This window comes from Salmo trutta, chromosome 5 (genome assembly GCF_901001165.1).
Source record: "Salmo trutta chromosome 5, fSalTru1.1, whole genome shotgun sequence".
NCBI classification, from domain to species: domain Eukaryota; kingdom Metazoa; phylum Chordata; class Actinopteri; order Salmoniformes; family Salmonidae; genus Salmo; species Salmo trutta.
This window is the reverse complement of record NC_042961.1, coordinates 27,736,345-27,753,886: the sequence shown is the minus strand read 5'-3', so window position 1 is coordinate 27,753,886 and position 17,542 is coordinate 27,736,345. Positions and strand designations below refer to the sequence as shown.

Below are 17,542 nucleotides of genomic sequence, written 5' to 3'. Positions count from 1 at the left end.
ATCAGATACAATGTAACCATTTACAAACCATGCCTGTATAACCCCTGTACATAAAGATGTTTATTTCGTTCATTTTTTACAGCAAGTTAATTAATATGCAGGTTTAAAATGTCTTTAGACATATAGTACACAACATGAGGTGCCAAAAATCAACTTCAGTATTGGAAATGAGAAAAGTATTGCCACTTCTCATACATTAAGGTACATACTGTATTTACAGCAACAAAAAGTTAAAACACTGCAGCACTGTATGTAGCTATGAACACATCTAGTTAAGTGTACATAAATGTCACTTCTGTGGAAACTAGCACAATTGCCTCATTTTGTCTGACATTCACAATGTTTCAGGTTATGAAAACCAAAGATAACGTGAGGGACATGGCTGACCAAAGAATGGGGAGCCGTTTAAAGCATACAGCAAACCAAATAAAGTCAGTTTTCTGTCATCTCACTCTTTGGCAAGCAGCCAGCACATACTTCTTTGAATTTGAGACTGCTACATGAGATGTCCACAACCAGGGAAAGTGATAGAAATGTAGGTATATAACGAATGGCCAAACAAAATGGAATTTGATAAGCATATGTTTCAATGGAAACTTCATGCAATTTCAGGCAAGATAACAGCGCCACCCGCCCCATCCCAAGCACCAAAACAGGAAAAAAACAATATATTTTTGTTTATAACCGAATGATTTAAAAAAAGCCCCCCAAAAAACCCTGTAGTAAATCTGTACAACCAAAATACATTTGAGATCTACATCTAAAGTTACATTATTAAGGTTATATACACTTTTTCCCCCTATCCATATATTATCTTTACAAGTAGACTTCATTCAAACCCAAACATTAAGAAAACATAAGCCTAAGTGGGAAATTTAATCACATCAAACATCCATTTAAAACAATCTGTCATTTATACTGTACTTCAAAACTAACTGTTGATCACTCGTTCCTTTCGCAAATGTTTTTTTCCCCATCTATACAGCAAACTTCAGATCTAAAATATTTATCTTGGTTGGTTGATTTTAAACTACTGTATTTGGAAATTAGATAGTCAAAATATGGGAATGGTTCTAACTCTGATAAGTTAGTATAACATCCAGTATATGTTAAATGTCTAGTGTAGCTAGTAAAAATGAATGCGGAAGTCAGAATACAATAATATAATGGAATTCTGAGTGACAGTAATACAAAATAGAATCAAGTCAGAGCATGGACGCAAACCCAACTCTCCAATATTCTAATACAATAGAACAAAGGCTTTCGATATGGCCTCTTCACTGAAGAGAGCTAGACTATTCCATAATAAAGATCTTTATGTTCTCTGGTGGTGGGTGGGACTGGATTGGAAAGGGGAAGCCATGTTACGTTTTGAACAGCATCTGCTTCAGAACGTTGGTTGAATGCAATTGATAAAAACAGAACCGGTTAGAATTTTCTTTTTCCGCAGTTTTGCTCTTGTACAATCTTTGTTTTGCAACATTCAAATTCATTCAGAAAAAGGAGAACTACATTTGTACAAAGTGAGATACCGCCAAAAAAATAAAAATAAAAAATGTATGTTGGGGAAAGCGTCAGCTGATCTGTGGATCCCTTGCTTGCATCTGTCCTAGTCAATTTTCACATTTGTGTAGATCTTCCTCACGAAGGCACTTGTTCCCACATACCCAACAGCTCCTACAAAAGATATTGTTGTAATGTGTCATTGCATCAATAACCATGTACGTTTGCCACTCTCTGAGCTACATTTAAAGATTATTGCGTTTACGGAATAACCTCCAAAGCCTAAACTGTAATATCATAAGAATTCCAATACTCGGATCAACTCAGATGCTGTGAAAAGATAAGTAGAACTCACCACACATAATTCCCAGAGAAGAACTAAACACTGCCATGTAGCCAAAGTAAAAGGATGTCTGGAACAGACCATACATCCTGAAACAGATGGGACAAAACAATTGTCAGCGGAAGTAATACACAGGAAGACACTGCTGAAACATCTTTCATACACATACAGTACTGTATGTGGGGATGGGCATTTGAAAAAAAAATTCTATGTTCGAGCACTTTCATGAAAATATTGGAGTACTCGCATGTTAGCGTGAAATGAGGCTGAAGGCAAAAAGTTTGCTGCATACTATCCAATTACACAACTGAAAACAAAACCTAAGGTCCAAATGCAGATCTCAATATCAAATCATTTCAGTGTAACAAGTATCTTATTTTTTTTATTTTAAACAATTACAATATCTTAAACGGAAACAAAGATTCTTAGCAAAGAGTAATTTCTCAAGCAAGAATTTTGATAGGACTGTCCGGGGGTGGTACCTGAGTGGGTAGGGTAAAACTGAAAACTAGCTTTTATTAGCAGAGAGGATTGGAACGCTTTCTTATTAGTCTATTAACTTATCACCAGGCAGGCCAAAACTCCATCGCACAGCAGGCTGAAATTTCAGGTGGTCTTTTCAAACAGCTCTTACACTAAATGGGCATGATCATAATTTTCACAATTTCACAGTATTATTCCAACCTCAGATGGGTTAGCTGACAACGTCACGAAAACGATTCACACGCTTCAATGGGACAGTGAAGTCCGTGAGTTGTGATTCTGGATGGCCAGATATCTACCAACAATGACAAGAAACTGCCTTGTGGGGAATCGTAAGTGACTTGTTTTAGCTAGTTTCATCTAGTTCTTGATACCATGTCTTGTGTTTAGGTGTTTTAACTATTTCATGTCAATGCTAATATGGCTAAAATTAGCTAGCTAGCTAACCAAACAACTAACAATGTATTTGAAAGACAAAATAAAGTGCTCATTGTGCAAATATACTTATGATTTCAATAAAAATGTTCACTGCACCTGACATAGTCCAAACAAACACATCTCAAGAGTGAAATTCTGTCAGTGATTATATATTTACCTGCTAAACAGTTTCATTTGTACATTGAGTATTTTAATTGAGTACTAGCACCCATCCCTAATCTATGACAGAATGCTTTAGGGTTACACAGTCTGTTTTCTACAGTCAACAGATGATTGACTTCAGTTGTGTACAATATGTATTTTATATAATAAAAATAATATTGGAACTCACTTTGTTTTGAAGAAATAGTAGTAAAAGGAGTACATGTAAACATAAACTGCAGTGGATGCAGCAGAGAGAAAGCTTGTCCATTGCCTGAGAGGAGAAAAAAACATGGAGAACTTAAATTAAAAAGCACAGATACCATAGCCAGCCTGAGGATAGTGTGTTACAGTATATTTTGTGTTCAGGAAAATCCTGAATTCAGCTGTGTTATAGTTCTTAAGCTAGACATGCAATTATACTTACGCCTAATCACACCAAGTGGTGTAGAAGGCCCACACACACACAAGGTCCCTCCATTTAATTAATGGAATTAATCAATTTAATTCATTAATGATTCATGTAATCATAGAGACAAGTACATACATTGCTGGCTCTGTCTTGAACTCACCATCTGTAGTCCTCAGCATTGAGGAGGAAGTAAGTGCAGACAATTGTGACACACACGGTGACAATGCAGAGGATAACCAGGACCAGCATCATGAACCCGTACACGTAGTAGATCTTGTAGGCCCAAAATGAAGTGAAGATGAAGTACCTGGAAAATAAGAAGCAAACAATGCATTTCCACTTCCAGCCATGCACAGGTTTTATATGGTGAATTATCGATCTGCTAAATGCAGACGTACAGGTAACTGCCAAAACAAAGGAAACATCAACATAAAGTGTCTTAATAGGGCGTTGGGCCACCAAAACAGCTTCAACGTGCCTAAGCATAGATTCTACAAGTGTCTGGAACTCTATTGGAGGGATGTGCCACCATGCTTAAAAAAAAAAAATCCATAAAATTTGGTGTTTTGTTAACGGTGGTGGAAAATTCATAGACGCCGCTCCAGAATCTCCCATAAGTGTTCAATTGGGTTGAGATCTGGTGATCGATACGGCCATGGCATATGGCAGGGTTCACCAACTGGCGTCCGCGGGCGAATTTATTTGGCCCCCGAAGTTCTTCGCAAAAACATTGTTGGACATAAAAGACTGAAAAAATTAAATCAAATCGGCTCCAGGTGATTTTAATCTAGGAAATCTGTTCCAAAGTATTTCCACGCATAATATAGATATATGTCTGACCGTCTACAAAATGTAAGCAAGGTGTAAAATGATTATGTTTTAGTCAAATATTATATCCGTTTGGGCTGCTTGCGGTCAATTTACAGTCTACAAATTGTTTGTAATTATGTTCTGGCCCCCTGACCATCCGCTCAATACAAAAATTGGCCCGCAGATGAATCTAGTTGATCCCTGGCATATGGTTTACATCACATGTCAAACTCATTCCACGGAGGGGCAAGAGTCTGCAGGTTTATGTTTTACTGGATTGATGAATTAAGGTCGATGATTAGTTAGGAACTCCCCTCACCTGGTTGTCTAGTGCTTAATTGAAAGGAAAAAAACAAAAACCAGCAGACACTAGGCCCTCCCGTGTAATGAGTTTGAAACCCCTGATTTACATTGTTTTCAGGCACATCAAATTATTCAGTGGCTACTCGTGCCCTGTGGATGGGCATTGTCATCCTGGAAGAGACCACTCATCAGGATAGAAACGAGTCACCATAGGTTGAAGGTGATCACTCAGAGTGGTTGTGTATTTATTGGCATTTACCTTTCCCTCTAAGGCAGGGTTTCCTAACACTCCTCGTGCCCACCCCAGATGTTTCATATTTTTGTTTTAATCCTAAACTGGCACACCTGATTGAATTAATCACCTAATCATCAAGGATTTGACTATTTGAATCAGGTGTGCTAGTTTAGGGTTAAAACAAAGGTGTGAAATGTCTGGGGTGGGGGCTATGAAAGGGTTGGGAAATTCACCCCACAACATAAGAGCTGCCAGAACCCTAATTTACTCAAGTATTTCCTTTATTTTGGTAGTTAGCTGTATCTAGTTTATAGTATAGTGAGGCAGGACTTACATTTCAATGAAAATTGAACCAAATGGAAGGATTCCTCCCAGACAGACAATGACAGCTGGCTCCATGAACCTGTAAAATGTGATCATTTACAATCAACCCCCAACACTAACAGAGTGTCACCAATAGTCTACAATCAGAGATAGGAGATAAGGAGAAAACATAGTCCATATCAGCACCCAAATAAACAAACACTTGGGCCTCCAATAAATATAAAAACAAATGTCACACATACATAGCTATAATTCAGTAATGCTGTACAAAAAAGATCAGTCATAGATACCATTTCTTCTCAGGGATTGGCCGTGGCACTGCATTGACTCGACAAGGAAAGTTGGGCTGGCCAGAGAGGTTTCGTCCCAGAATGGTCCCCACAAGATTGAGTGGCAGGATAACAAACAAACAAATACAGCAAACAGCCACCTGAAAACAAAATGCAATAGTAGAATCCATGAGAAAGGTTTCATAGTGAGAGCAAACAATTCCAAAAAGAAACCTTTTAGTTAATTTGATTTACACACTAATAGGAAGACGGAATAAATCGGCATTTCTAGGAGAGAACATTTGCTAGTTGTTTAGGCAGGTGTTGGCTAAGCGGAGGGAGTGGGCGTCTACACTCTAAACTCACCATGGTGCCAAAGGGGATGGCTCGGGAGGCATGGTAGTACATGGCGATGAAGTTGATGAAGAAGGCTGTCCCACACACCATGGCAGGGATCAGGAAGGCCCCGATAAACATCTGTTTAATCCATCGTCTGCCTTTAGGATCAAATATCATCAGTTATCATAAGGGTGCACATTATGGGTGAATTACAATAATCCACCATGTGTTATTTACACAATCACACTGACAATGTAGCCTAATTTGTCAATACCCATGTCAATAGGTTTCAAACAGTATTATTCTATACCAGGTATCACAAACAATGGTTTGACAACCCAAGCTGCATGTTCAGGTTAAGGAAATGTCATAGGTGACAATATTCTGTCGGCAAAACTGCCCTTGCAGAGTGCAGTGATAATAGAATTGTGCTGTGTAGGAACTGAGTTTCTATTTTTAAGAAAAACCCTTACATACCTCCTTGTTTTGCATACAAACTTCCGCCAAAATAGCCATTGACGGGAGAGGTGGCAGCATACACAAAGATGGCTGTGCTCAGCATGGATCCTCTCCTGTAGAGACAAATGAGAAGCCGCAGTGTACGTACACACACACACGTTAGACAGCAGTGAAGAAACACACTATTAGGTTTCTATCTGTAGGTGGCGCTCATCACTTACTCGGTGTACAGATCCTCAATCATGGCCACGATGATGACAATGAAAGAGACCGAGAAGATCTGGCATCCAGAGCCAATAAGGGAGGAGAAGATCATGGGGTGACTGGACGGCCGGAACACGTCTCCGTGGACCTGCTTCCATCCATACTCATCCCCCAGGTCCCTGTCCTGCAGCAGGGAGAAGCGGGAAAGGGCCAGGTGTACATTAAGACAAAAGGACATGCAGCTAGCCAAGATCAGACGAAGCACTGGAGCCTAAACTGTTACAGCAAAATATTAAAGTGCATGTTGTTCAATGTAAGTTCCTGTCATTAATGCTACCGAGGCCATGAAACGTTACCATGTCATCCATTTCCTCCTCTTTGCTGTATCTAGCATAGTCTTTTCTTAGCGTTCTCATCAGGATCATGGACACCAGGCCAACCAAGAAGATAACCATCATGAAGGAGTTGAAGATGGAAAACCAGTGAATCTAAAGGAAAAAAATGGTTTCATTACCACGGGGAATATCGAAAATACACACGCAGAACCCATCCCTAGATTCTGCTGCTTGATTATAGAACATGACACCCTTGAGAATTGTTCAAACAGGCTGACCACTTTTCCTGTATTGTGCAGTTCAGTGCAAAATTGCATTATTTTTCTAATAAGAAACTTACTCGGTGTTGGAAAAAAGATGGATCAAGATACTTGTCAAATCTGTCTTCAAACTTCACATCTGACTTCTTCCACTTTACCTGTGGTAAAAAATACGTTTTACTCAATTGTTCCTTTGGCGAATGAGCCACGTATGGATGACGACGTAGGTGACCTTACTTTATGTAAAACAATATAAAGCTCTGTGTGGGAAATGTTATCACACTTCAAATACGTATTCAACCCTGTGTATAATAGAAAAATACAGTCCCATTTCCCCATCTCTGACAAGAAAATGCAAATACTTACAGAGTACGACATTGCAATTCTTGTGTTGGGCACAAGCTTGACTTTGCCTTCACTTGTCAGGTTGACGTCGACAATACGGTTGCCATTGAAGCCGATCTCCAATTTCTTGTAAGTCCACAGATAATGATCCTCTCCATTTTCATCTGCCTCTCCGACAATTCCTAGAATATAGAGAGAGGTGTGGGATGAGTGCACGGCTACCAGAAATGTACTGGTAACTTGGCAAGTCTGGTGTGGAATGCAGTAAGCAGATCCAGGGCCAAAGTCTATATTTATTAATTCTCAGAATATTCTACACAAAACTGTCAAAGTAGAAAAAAAAATATGATTTTTTTATATAAGTAAAATAGTCGTTGCATAAGTAGTGAGCCCATTTGTTTAAGCAAGCCTAAATTCAAGAGTCAAATTTGGCTTAACAAATCACATTTTAAGTTACATGGACTCACTGTGTGAAATAATAGGGGTTGACATGATTTTTGAATGACCCTTCCTCGGTCCCCCAAACAAATCACATTTTATTGGTCACATACACACGGTAAGCAGATGTGTAGCGAAATGCTTACGCTTCTAGATCCGACAGTGTAGCAGTATCTAACAGGTAATATCTGACAATTCCACAACAAAACCTATTACACACAATATAGTAAAGGAATGGGATAAGAATATATAAGTAGAAAATATATGGATGAGCAGTGACAGAGCGGCTAAGATGCAATAGATAGTGACGGATACAGTATACATGAGATGAGTAATGCGAGATATGTATACATTATTAAAGAGGCATTATTAAAGTGACTAGTGTCCCATTTATTAAAGTGGCCAATGATATCAAGTCTGTAGGTAGGCAGCTGCCTCGCTGTGCTAGTGGTGGCTGTTTAACAATCTGATGGCCTTGAGATAGAGATTGAAAAACGGCTTCTCTGTCCCAGCTTTGATGCACCTGTACTGACCACACCTTCTGGATGGAAGCGGGGTGAACAGGTAGTGGTGGTTATTGTCCTTGATGACATTTAACATAACATTTGTAAAGGTCCCTCAGTCAAGTATTACATTTCAAGTCAACTACAAAGACCAGGGAGCTCTTCGAATGCCTCACAAAGAAGGGCAGTGATTGGTACATGGGTAACAATAACAAAATCAGACTTGAATATTTCTTTAAGCATGGTCAGTTAATAACTACGCTGTGGATTATGTATCAAACCACCCAGACACATGAAAGATCGTCATCCTTCTGAACTGAGCAGCAGGACAGGAATGAAACTGCTCAGTGATATTATCATGAGGACATTGGTGATTTTAAACAGCTACAGAGTTAAAATGGCTGTGACAGGAGAGAGCTGAGGGCGGATCAACAACATTGTAGTGACTCCACAATAATGATCTAATGATCTAAATGACAGAGTGAAAAGAAATATACCAAATAAAAAAAATATTCCAAAACATGTTATCTTGTATGCAACAAAGCACTAAAGTAATACACCTTTCGGCCTAAATGCAAAGTCTTATGTTTGGGGCAAATCCAACACGTCACTGAGTAACTCCCACCTTATTTTCAAGCATGGTGGTGGCTGCATCATGGTATGGGTATGAAGAGGGCATGACAATGCCTCTCGCCTCTAGGGAGGTGGAAAAGTTTTAGGATGGGCCCTCAGATCCTCGAAAAGGTTATACAGCTGCACCATTGAGAGCATCTTGACTGGCTGCATCACAACTTGGTATGGCAACCGCTTGACATCCGACCCCAAGGCGCTAGAGGGCAAAGTATGTCTGGTGAGTATGCAGGCCATGAAAGAACTGGGACATTTTCAGCTTCCAGGAATTGTGTACAGATCCCTGCGACATGGGGCTGTGCATTATCATACTGAAACATGTGATGGCGGCGGATGAATGGCATGACAATGGGACTCAGGATCTCGTCACGGTATTGCTGTGCATTCAAATTGCCACCGATAAAATGCAATCGTGTTCATTGTCAATAGCTTATGCCTGCCCATACCATAATCTCGTCGCCACAATGGGGCACTGTTCACAGCGTTGACGTCAGCCAACCGCTCGCCCACACAATGCCATACATGTGGTTTGCGATTGTGAGGCCGGTTGGACGTACTGCCAAATTCTCTAGAGAAATTAACATTTAATTTTCTGGCAACAGCTCTGGTGGACATTCCTGCAGTCGGCATATCAATTGCACACTCCCTCAACACTTGAAGACATCTGTGACAAAACTGCACATTAGAGTGGCCTTCTGCCCCCAGAACAAGGTACACCTGTGTAATAATCAGCTTCTTGATATGCCACACCCGTCAGGTGAATGGATTATCTTGGCAAACGCTCACTAACAGGGATGTAAACATATTTGTGCACAACATTTGAGAGAAATAAGCTTTATGTGCATTTGGAACATTTCTGGGATCTCTTATTTCAGCTCATGAAACATGGGGCCAACACTTTACATGCTGCGTTTATATTTTTGTTCAGTGTATCCGCATTTACCGTTTTTGCACTCATCACATACGCTGTTGCTACTGTTTATGATCGGTCACTTTATTTCTAGTTATATGCACATATCTACCTCAATTACCTTGTACCCCTGCACATCGACTCGGTACTGGTGCTCTGTGTCTATAGCCAAGACTCATTGTGTATTCATTATTGGGTGTTTAACTTTTCTATTATTTCTCACTGCATTGTTGGGAAGGGCCCGTAAGTAAGCATTTCACTGTTAGTCTACACTGGTTGTTTTTAAGAAGCATGTGACAAATATAATTTCATTTGGATGCTTGACATTGGCAAATACTGGGGAGTTCCAGAATAAAAAAAGTGTACGGGATAAAGCTAAGTACAGGCAAAATCCTTGAGGAAGACCTGCTTTACACCAGAGACTGGGAGAATAATTCATCTTTCAGCAGGACAATAACCTACAACACAAGGCCAAATCTACACGGGCTCTGCTTACAAAGAAGACGGTGAATGTTCCTGAGTGGCCATGTTACCGTTTTGACTTAAATCTGCTTAATCTATGGCAAGACAAACTGCCATCTAGCCATGATCCCCAACATCTTGACAGAGCTTGAAGAATTTTGAAAAGAAAAATAACAACATTACAGAGTGTTTTGTGTAGATGAAAATTGTTTAAAAAAAGTGACAAATCATTCTCACTTTAACACAAAATGTGAAGAAATCCAAGGGGTCTGAATACCTTTGCAAGGCACGGTATATAAATGGCAGCTGTTTAGCCAATGTATACTACAGGACCAAGAGTATGTGGACACCTGCTTGTTGAACAGCTCATTCCAAAATCATGGGCATTAATATAGAGTTAGTCCCCTCCTTGTTGCTAGCCTCCACTCTTCTGGGAAGGCTTTCAACTAGATGCTGGAACATTGCTGCAGGGACTTGCTTCCATTCAGCCACAAGAACATTAGTGAGGTTGGCACTGATGTCGGGCGATTAGGCCTAGCTCACAATTGGCGTTCCAATTCAATTGGCGTTCCAAAGGTGTTCGATGGGGCTCCGTGCAGGCCAGTCAAGTTCTTCCACACCGGGGCCTCCTGAGTGGCGTAGTGGTCTAAGGCACTACATCGCAGTGCTGAGGCACCACTACAGGCTCAGGTTCGATCCCAGGCTGTGTCACAGCCGGCCGTGACCCCCATGAGGTGGCTCACAATTGGCCCAGAGTCGTCCGGTTTAGGGGAGGGTTTGGCGGGGGGGATTTCCTTGGCTCATCGTGCTCCAGAAACTCCATGTGGCGGGCTGGGTGCCTGCAAGCTAACTTTGGTCGTCAGTTGGATGGTGTTTGCTCCGACACATTGGTGCAGCTGGCTTCCGGGTTAAGCGAGCAGTGTTAAGAAACAGAGCGGCTTGGCAGGTCAAGGACGCATGACGCTCGACCTTTGCCTCTCCCGGGTCTGTTGGGGGAGTTGCAGCGATGAAACAATTGGATATCACAAAACCGGGGAGAAAAGGGGGTAAAAAAAATATATAGTTCTTCCACACCAATCTCGATAAACCATTTCTCCATGGACCTTGCTTTGTGCACGGGGGCACTGTCATGCTGAAACAGGAAAGGGCCTTCCCCAAAACTATTGCCACAAAGTTGGAGGTACAGAATCATCTAGAATGTCATGGTTTGCTGTAGCATTAAGAATTCCCTTCACTGGAACTAAGGGGCCTAGCCCAAACCATGAAAAACTGCCCCAGACCATTATTCCTCCTCCACCAAACTTTACAGTGGGCACTATGCATTCGGGCTGGTAGCGTTCTCCTGGCATCCGACAAACCCAGATTCGTCCGTCGGACTGTCATATGGTGAAGCGTGATTCATCACTCCAGAGAACGTGTTTCCACTGCTCCAGAGTCCAATGACAGCAAGCTTTACACCAATCCAGGCGACGCTTGGCATTGCGCATGGTGATCTTAGGCTTGTGTACAGCTGCTCAGCCGTGGGAACTAATTTATTGAAGCTCCCAACGAACAGTTATTGCACTGACGTTGCTTCCAGAGGCAGTTTAGTAGTGAGTGTTGCAAATGAATAGACAAAAAATTTTTTTGGGCCTACCACTTCGCGGCCGAGACGTTTCTACTTCACAATAACAGCACTTACAGTTGACCAGGGCACCTCTAGCAGGGCAGACATTTGACCGATTTGACTTTTTGGAAAGGTGGCATCATATGACGGTGCCACGTTGAATGTCACGGAGCTCTTCAGTAAGGCATTCTACTGCCAATGTTTGTCCGTGGAGATTGCATGGCTGTGTGCTAAATTGTATACACCTGTCAGCAACGGGTGTGGCTGAAATATCTGAATCCACCAATTTGAAGGGGTGTCCACATAAATAGATACTTTTGTATATATAGTGTATGATCGTTTCCCTTTAAAAACAGGTCATAGACCATGATTGATGTCTTGGTTACCTGTACCAAGTTGAAAATATAATAAATCTGTAGTAAGGCTAGGCTGATTCACATTACAACTATAGGCCCAATGACAAGATCTGCTGTGAACCCAAATACAATGCAGTCCAGGAAAATGTGGTTTGTAGGCACCATTCCATGTAGAAGACCTCTATGTTTAAGACCTTCCTCAATACAGAACTGGGCCCTTCTCAGCCATGGTGAACTAGGTTTTTCCATAGATGACATTTGTAATGGTCAAACTACTTTCTATACCAACCAGTGTGAGGCAACAGATAAGCCCAGAAAAGTAGAATGTTCAAAATGAACATTTGGATGCTTTCTTTTCAACTGCCTCTGGAGCATGACTTTGAATCCTCGTAACTAAATTACAGGACAAGTCGCAACAGGCTGTGTAGCGAGATCACTCACCCCAGATGGGTAAGTCATCAATGTACATTTGGTACCAATAGTGATTCTTAATGGCATATACAAAGGCATCCCGTTTGGCTTTGTCCAGCTCGATTTCACAGTACGTTGTTTGCATGACTTCATCTGTGAGAACAAAACAACATAAAGTGTTGGTATTAGTATGGCATAACACACTACAAGAAGAAATGCAAGTGTAGGCTGCTTTTGGATCTAACCTCATGCTAGGAAAGAATATATTGACTACTCCAACTCAAACAATGCTGATCAAATAGTGACTAATAATATGACTCTTTATTAAAAAGGTACAGCTTCCTGTGGGTGTAGCTTTTTGGATACCTTTGAACTTGATGTCTAGGCCACTGAACTCCAGCTCGACTCCCTGCAGAGCCTCTCCTAGCGTTTCATGGTAGTGGCTAATGGTCTTTTTGGTGCCCACACAGAAGGGCAGGGAGAAGTACTTGTATGTTTCTTGTCTGTTGTGGTAAGGCCCCACCGTATTCATCCATAACACCACCTCCTCTTTATCTGTGTACTACAAAGGGAAAGAAAGACATTACACATTTCAAACATGCTATACTTGTTTTACTTGTCGTCAGATGGCACCATTCGGTATTCTATTCAGCCAACATGGTAGTCTATTCCAAGCAGCTTCCATCCATAAAGATAATCTGATATCAGCTGTCTGTGACAAAAATACATAAAGTTACTATTTAATGACCCATGTCAAAACCAATGCACACATGACATACAAGCATGAGTCAACAGCAACGAAATGCATACAGGTCTTTTCAACCTGAGTGACAGCTATCAAGTTCAAGCACTGTCGTTAGTCGTTTTCATCTTGACAGTTATGGGCAGAGCACAGTGTAGATACAACAACGTGCTTTATCAATGCAAAAACTCTACTGATCACATTTACACTGACAACATGGCATTGGTAACTAAGGATGTCTGCATGCAGCTAGCTGGTTGTGTAGTCAGTTAACGTTACCTAGCCAGATTTTCCTTCAGCGCTAAATGCGGATGCAAACTTATTAATAGCTGGCTACGGTACTAGATCAGGTTGAAGCATGATCCAACCACAAATCAAGACGTGCAAAATAAAGTAATTCCCAATTGTACCAGAAAACACGGAAGGCGGTTTGCTTTTGTCTTGACCATTGGATGTCCTACATAGAATGACAGGCCTGAATAGCCGGATATGCAGTCTTCGCACTGACATACTAGCTAGTTGGAATATTTAGCTAACTAGCAAGTCAAGCAACTAAATAACCAAATGCTATGGATGGCTGGTTAAGCAAATGATTGCCCTCAATCAGATGTAGCTAGGCCTACTACTATGCATGGATGTCACTGGCTGGCTAACTACTGTTTGCTAGCTTCTTTACTTGCTAGCTAGCTTCTTTACTTGCTAGCTAGCTTCTTTGCTAGCTAGCTTCTTTGCTAGCTAGCTTATTTGCTAGCTAGCTTATTTGCTAGCTAGCTTATTTGCTAGCAAACGTTAGCTAGCTAATGCTACGTGGTCCCCTACGTTAACTTGTTCGCGAACGTTAGTTCTTGTATTAATTATTTATCAACCTTTAAAGTGTTTAACCTAAAATATTAACTGCATACATTATTCCTCTTATCTCAAATATAAGCTAATCGGTTGAATAATATAGCTAACGAGCCAGAACGTCCATTATTTTCACCACCACACACAAGGCTTCTCATTTTCAATCGGCCTCAAATGATCTTACCGTGTGTTCGTGTTCATCTGCCTCGATCGGCATTAATAACTCGGCAAACGAAAAAAAGGCCACAACTGCAATCTTCCACCTGGAAGACCCCATCCTTTTCTGGTGGAAAGTTTACAGATTTGGGATGTTAGCTTTCTTAGGGCTATCCCACCTTCTTCCTGGTTGTATGACAGTGGCAGTTTTTTAGGATGCTCTTCAGACGCATATGGCGTAAATTGCCTCACGAGCTCACATCGCATTCGCATGTGATTGATGCGAACATGTCACATGGCTTGTACTCGCCAATCAAAGTCGAAGACGATGAAGAAACCGTTGAATAATGTAACTCCGGTTGTTGGCTTACACGTTCAGCCACTTTCAGCCACTTTCAGCCACGTCATCCGACTGCGAGAACCAGAATTGCCTCACCTTTGTGTGCATATAACCTGAAACCTGGCCCACTCAAGTGTGCAACTGCAGCCCGTAATTCGGGGCGTTCCTGCATGTGGCCATCCTTGCATCTGCAGGAACGCCCCCCCCGAGAATCCCATTGGTTCCTTCATGAACCCCGCAAGCAGAAACCCCCCTTATGAATGTGGGTCAAAAGGGAAATAAAAGTATTATCTGAGTTTTTTCACTCCCGCATGGCAGGTCCGTTGTTAACAGAACTGCGAGAAAACATTGCCCGACGGGTGGGGCGAAGGACACTGTATACCGGTCCCCCCCCCCGCCTCCCGCTAGTACAGCAGGTGGGAGGCTGGAGCGACACAGTGTGCTAACTAGCTAGTTTAGTTATACACATTTTTGCTACTGGTGTTTAATAGCTATTGGTAGCTGCTGTTGTCGCCTCGCCTCTTCTTCTGCGGGGTTAATCGGCAGTTGGCATCCAATGTTATGGTGCATTACCGCCATCTACTGTACTGGAGCGCCCCTGCCTCCCGCCTATGTACTGGAGTCATAGCTTAAAAATGGACCAATAGAGGTATAAAGAGAGGTTCCTGCAGATGCAGAAATGCCCACATGCAGGAACGCCCCAAATTGCGGGCTGCAGTTGCACCCTTCTTGGCCCACTTCTCATGTATGATTATTGCAGCGTTGGAACTAGAAAACTCAGCAATTTTCAACAGAGTTTTCTAGTTCCGACTAGTACTTGAACGCGGCATACACTGGTGATATATAACTAATTTAACAGATTTGTCATCATCATCATATCTGCTTGGAATGCTAGGTACATCTCATTACATCATGTGACATAAAATATGTATAACTGTATCATGTTCCACTGTAGGGATTTGTGTCTCTTTTAGTCTTTATCTCAGACTTAGCCAACCATGTAAAACATCCAACAAGGACTTTTTAATTTATTTGATTTAACCTTTATTTAACCATGCAAGTAAATTAAGAACAAATTCTTATTTACAATGTCGGCCCAGCAAGATAATAACACGGCAGCAGCGCAAACATTGTTAGGCACAGACAACAGCACAAAGACAAAAAATGGTAGAAACAAACACACATCAAGCGAAGCAGACACAAATTACAGTAAGAGTGTCCATGATTAAGTCTTTGATTGTAGAGATGGAGATAAAAGTGTCGAGTTTGTGTTTTTTCCAGCTCGTTCCAGTCACTAGCTGCAGCGAACTGAAAAGAGGTGCAACCCAGGGATGTGTGTGCTTTGGTGACCTTTAACAGAATGTGACTGGCAGAACAGGTATAGCATGTTTGTTTTGTCATTTAGCAGGCACTCTCATCCTCAGCGACTTACACAAGCAATTATGGTTAAGTGTCTTGCTCACGGGCACACCGACAGATTTTTCACCTAGTCGTCTGAGGGATTCAAACCAGCGACCTTTCGGTTACTGGCCCAACTCTCTTAACCGCTAGGCTACCTGCTGCCTATGTGGATGATGAGCGTTGTAGTAGGTATCTCAGATAGGGGGGGATTGAGGACTAAGAGGGTTTTATAAATAAGCATCAACCAATTATCTTGTGCCAGGTATGCAGAGATGGCCAGTTTATAGAGGAGTACAGGGTGCAATGATGTGTCTTATAAGGAGCATTGGTGACAAATCTGATGGCCGAATGGTAAAGAACATCTAGTTGCTCAAGAGCACCCTTACCTGCTAATCTATAAATTATGTCTCCGTAATCTCAAATCCAAAATATAATACCATTTTATTTTTATGCATTTTTTATTTAACCTTTATTTAACTGGGCTATTTATCACATGCTTTGTAAACAACAGGTCTAGAGTAACAGTGAAATGCTTACTTACAAGTCCTTTTCCAACAACGTAGAGTTAAAGATAAAGATACAAAATATAGTGAAATAGTGACATGAGGAATAAATACACAGTGAATAACGAATAACAATAACGAGTTAAAAATACCGTGGCAATATACAGGGAATATTAGTCAGTGCAAGAGAGTCAATGCAGGTAGTCTGGGTTGCCATTTGATTAGCTATTTAGCAGCCTTGTTTAGCAGTCTTATGGCTTGGGGGTAGAAGCTGTTCAGGGTCTTGTTGGTTCCAGACTTGGTGCACTGATACCACTTGCAGTGCTGTAGCAGAGAGTACAGTCTATGGCTTTGGTGGCTGGCGTCTGACAATTTTTTGCGCCTTCCTCTGACACTGCCTGATATAGAGGTCCTGGATGGCAGGGAGCTTGGCCTCAATGATGTACTGGGCCATGCTCACCACCCTCTGTATCGCCTCGCAGTCAGGTGCCTTGCAGTTGCCATACCAAGCGGTGATACAGCCAGTCAAGATGCTCTCAATGCTGCAACTTTTTGAGGATCTGAGGGAACGTGCCCTCTTCACAACTGTGTGGGTGTGTGTGGACCATGTTAATTCCTTAGTGATGGACACTGAGAAACTTGAAGCTCTCGACCCGCTCCAATACAGCCCCATCGACGTTGATGAGGACGTGCTCGCCCCTCCGTTTTCTGTAGTCCACGATCAGCTCCTTTGTCTTGCTGATGTTGAGGGAGAGGTTTTGTCCTGGCAGTGTCTCTGACCTCATCCTTATAGGCTGCCTCATCATCATCGGTGATCAGTCCTATCACTGTCGTGTTGTCAGCAAACTTGATGATAGTGTTGAAGTCGTGCGCGGCTTTGCAGTCGTGGGTGAACAGGGTGTACAGGTGGGGACTAAGCACACACTCCTGAGGGACCCCCGTTTTCATGGTCAGCGCGGCAGATTTGCAGTTGCCTACCCTTACCGTCTGCGGACAGCCAACCAGGATGTCCAGGATCCAGTTGCAGAGGGAGTTGTT

At 41.8% G+C, this 17,542-nt stretch overlaps 1 protein-coding gene across 1 annotated transcript; it reads right to left on the bottom strand.

The window, feature by feature from the left end:
- Positions 1–40: 40 nt before the first annotated feature.
- LOC115193989 (transmembrane 9 superfamily member 3-like) lies at positions 41–14,512 on the bottom strand. Its single transcript, XM_029753193.1, has 15 exons — positions 14,289–14,512; positions 12,886–13,081; positions 12,550–12,672; positions 7,225–7,385; positions 6,939–7,016; positions 6,620–6,751; positions 6,281–6,447; positions 6,078–6,172; positions 5,628–5,758; positions 5,283–5,422; positions 5,003–5,071; positions 3,481–3,627; positions 3,099–3,182; positions 1,859–1,935; positions 41–1,677 (listed from the first exon to the last, which is right to left on the bottom strand). The coding sequence occupies exons 1-15, from the start codon at positions 14,379–14,381 to the stop codon at positions 1,610–1,612; spliced, it is 1,761 nt and encodes a 586-aa protein (XP_029609053.1). The 5' UTR covers positions 14,382–14,512; the 3' UTR covers positions 41–1,609.
- Between the last annotated feature and the right edge of the window lie 3,030 nt (positions 14,513–17,542).

Excerpts from the sequence above, each read along its gene's own strand:
- LOC115193989 (XM_029753193.1), bottom strand. The coding sequence starts at position 14,381 with ATGGGGTCTTCCAGGTGGAAGATTGCAGTTGTGGCCTTTTTTTCGTTT. Across the intron at positions 12,673-12,885 it reads CCTAGACATCAAGTTCAAAG|ATGAAGTCATGCAAACAACG; the intron begins GTATCCAAAAAG and ends TTGTTCTCACAG. Across the intron at positions 6,752-6,938 it reads CATCTTTTTTCCAACACCGA|ATTCACTGGTTTTCCATCTT; the intron begins GTAAGTTTCTTA and ends TTTTTCCTTTAG.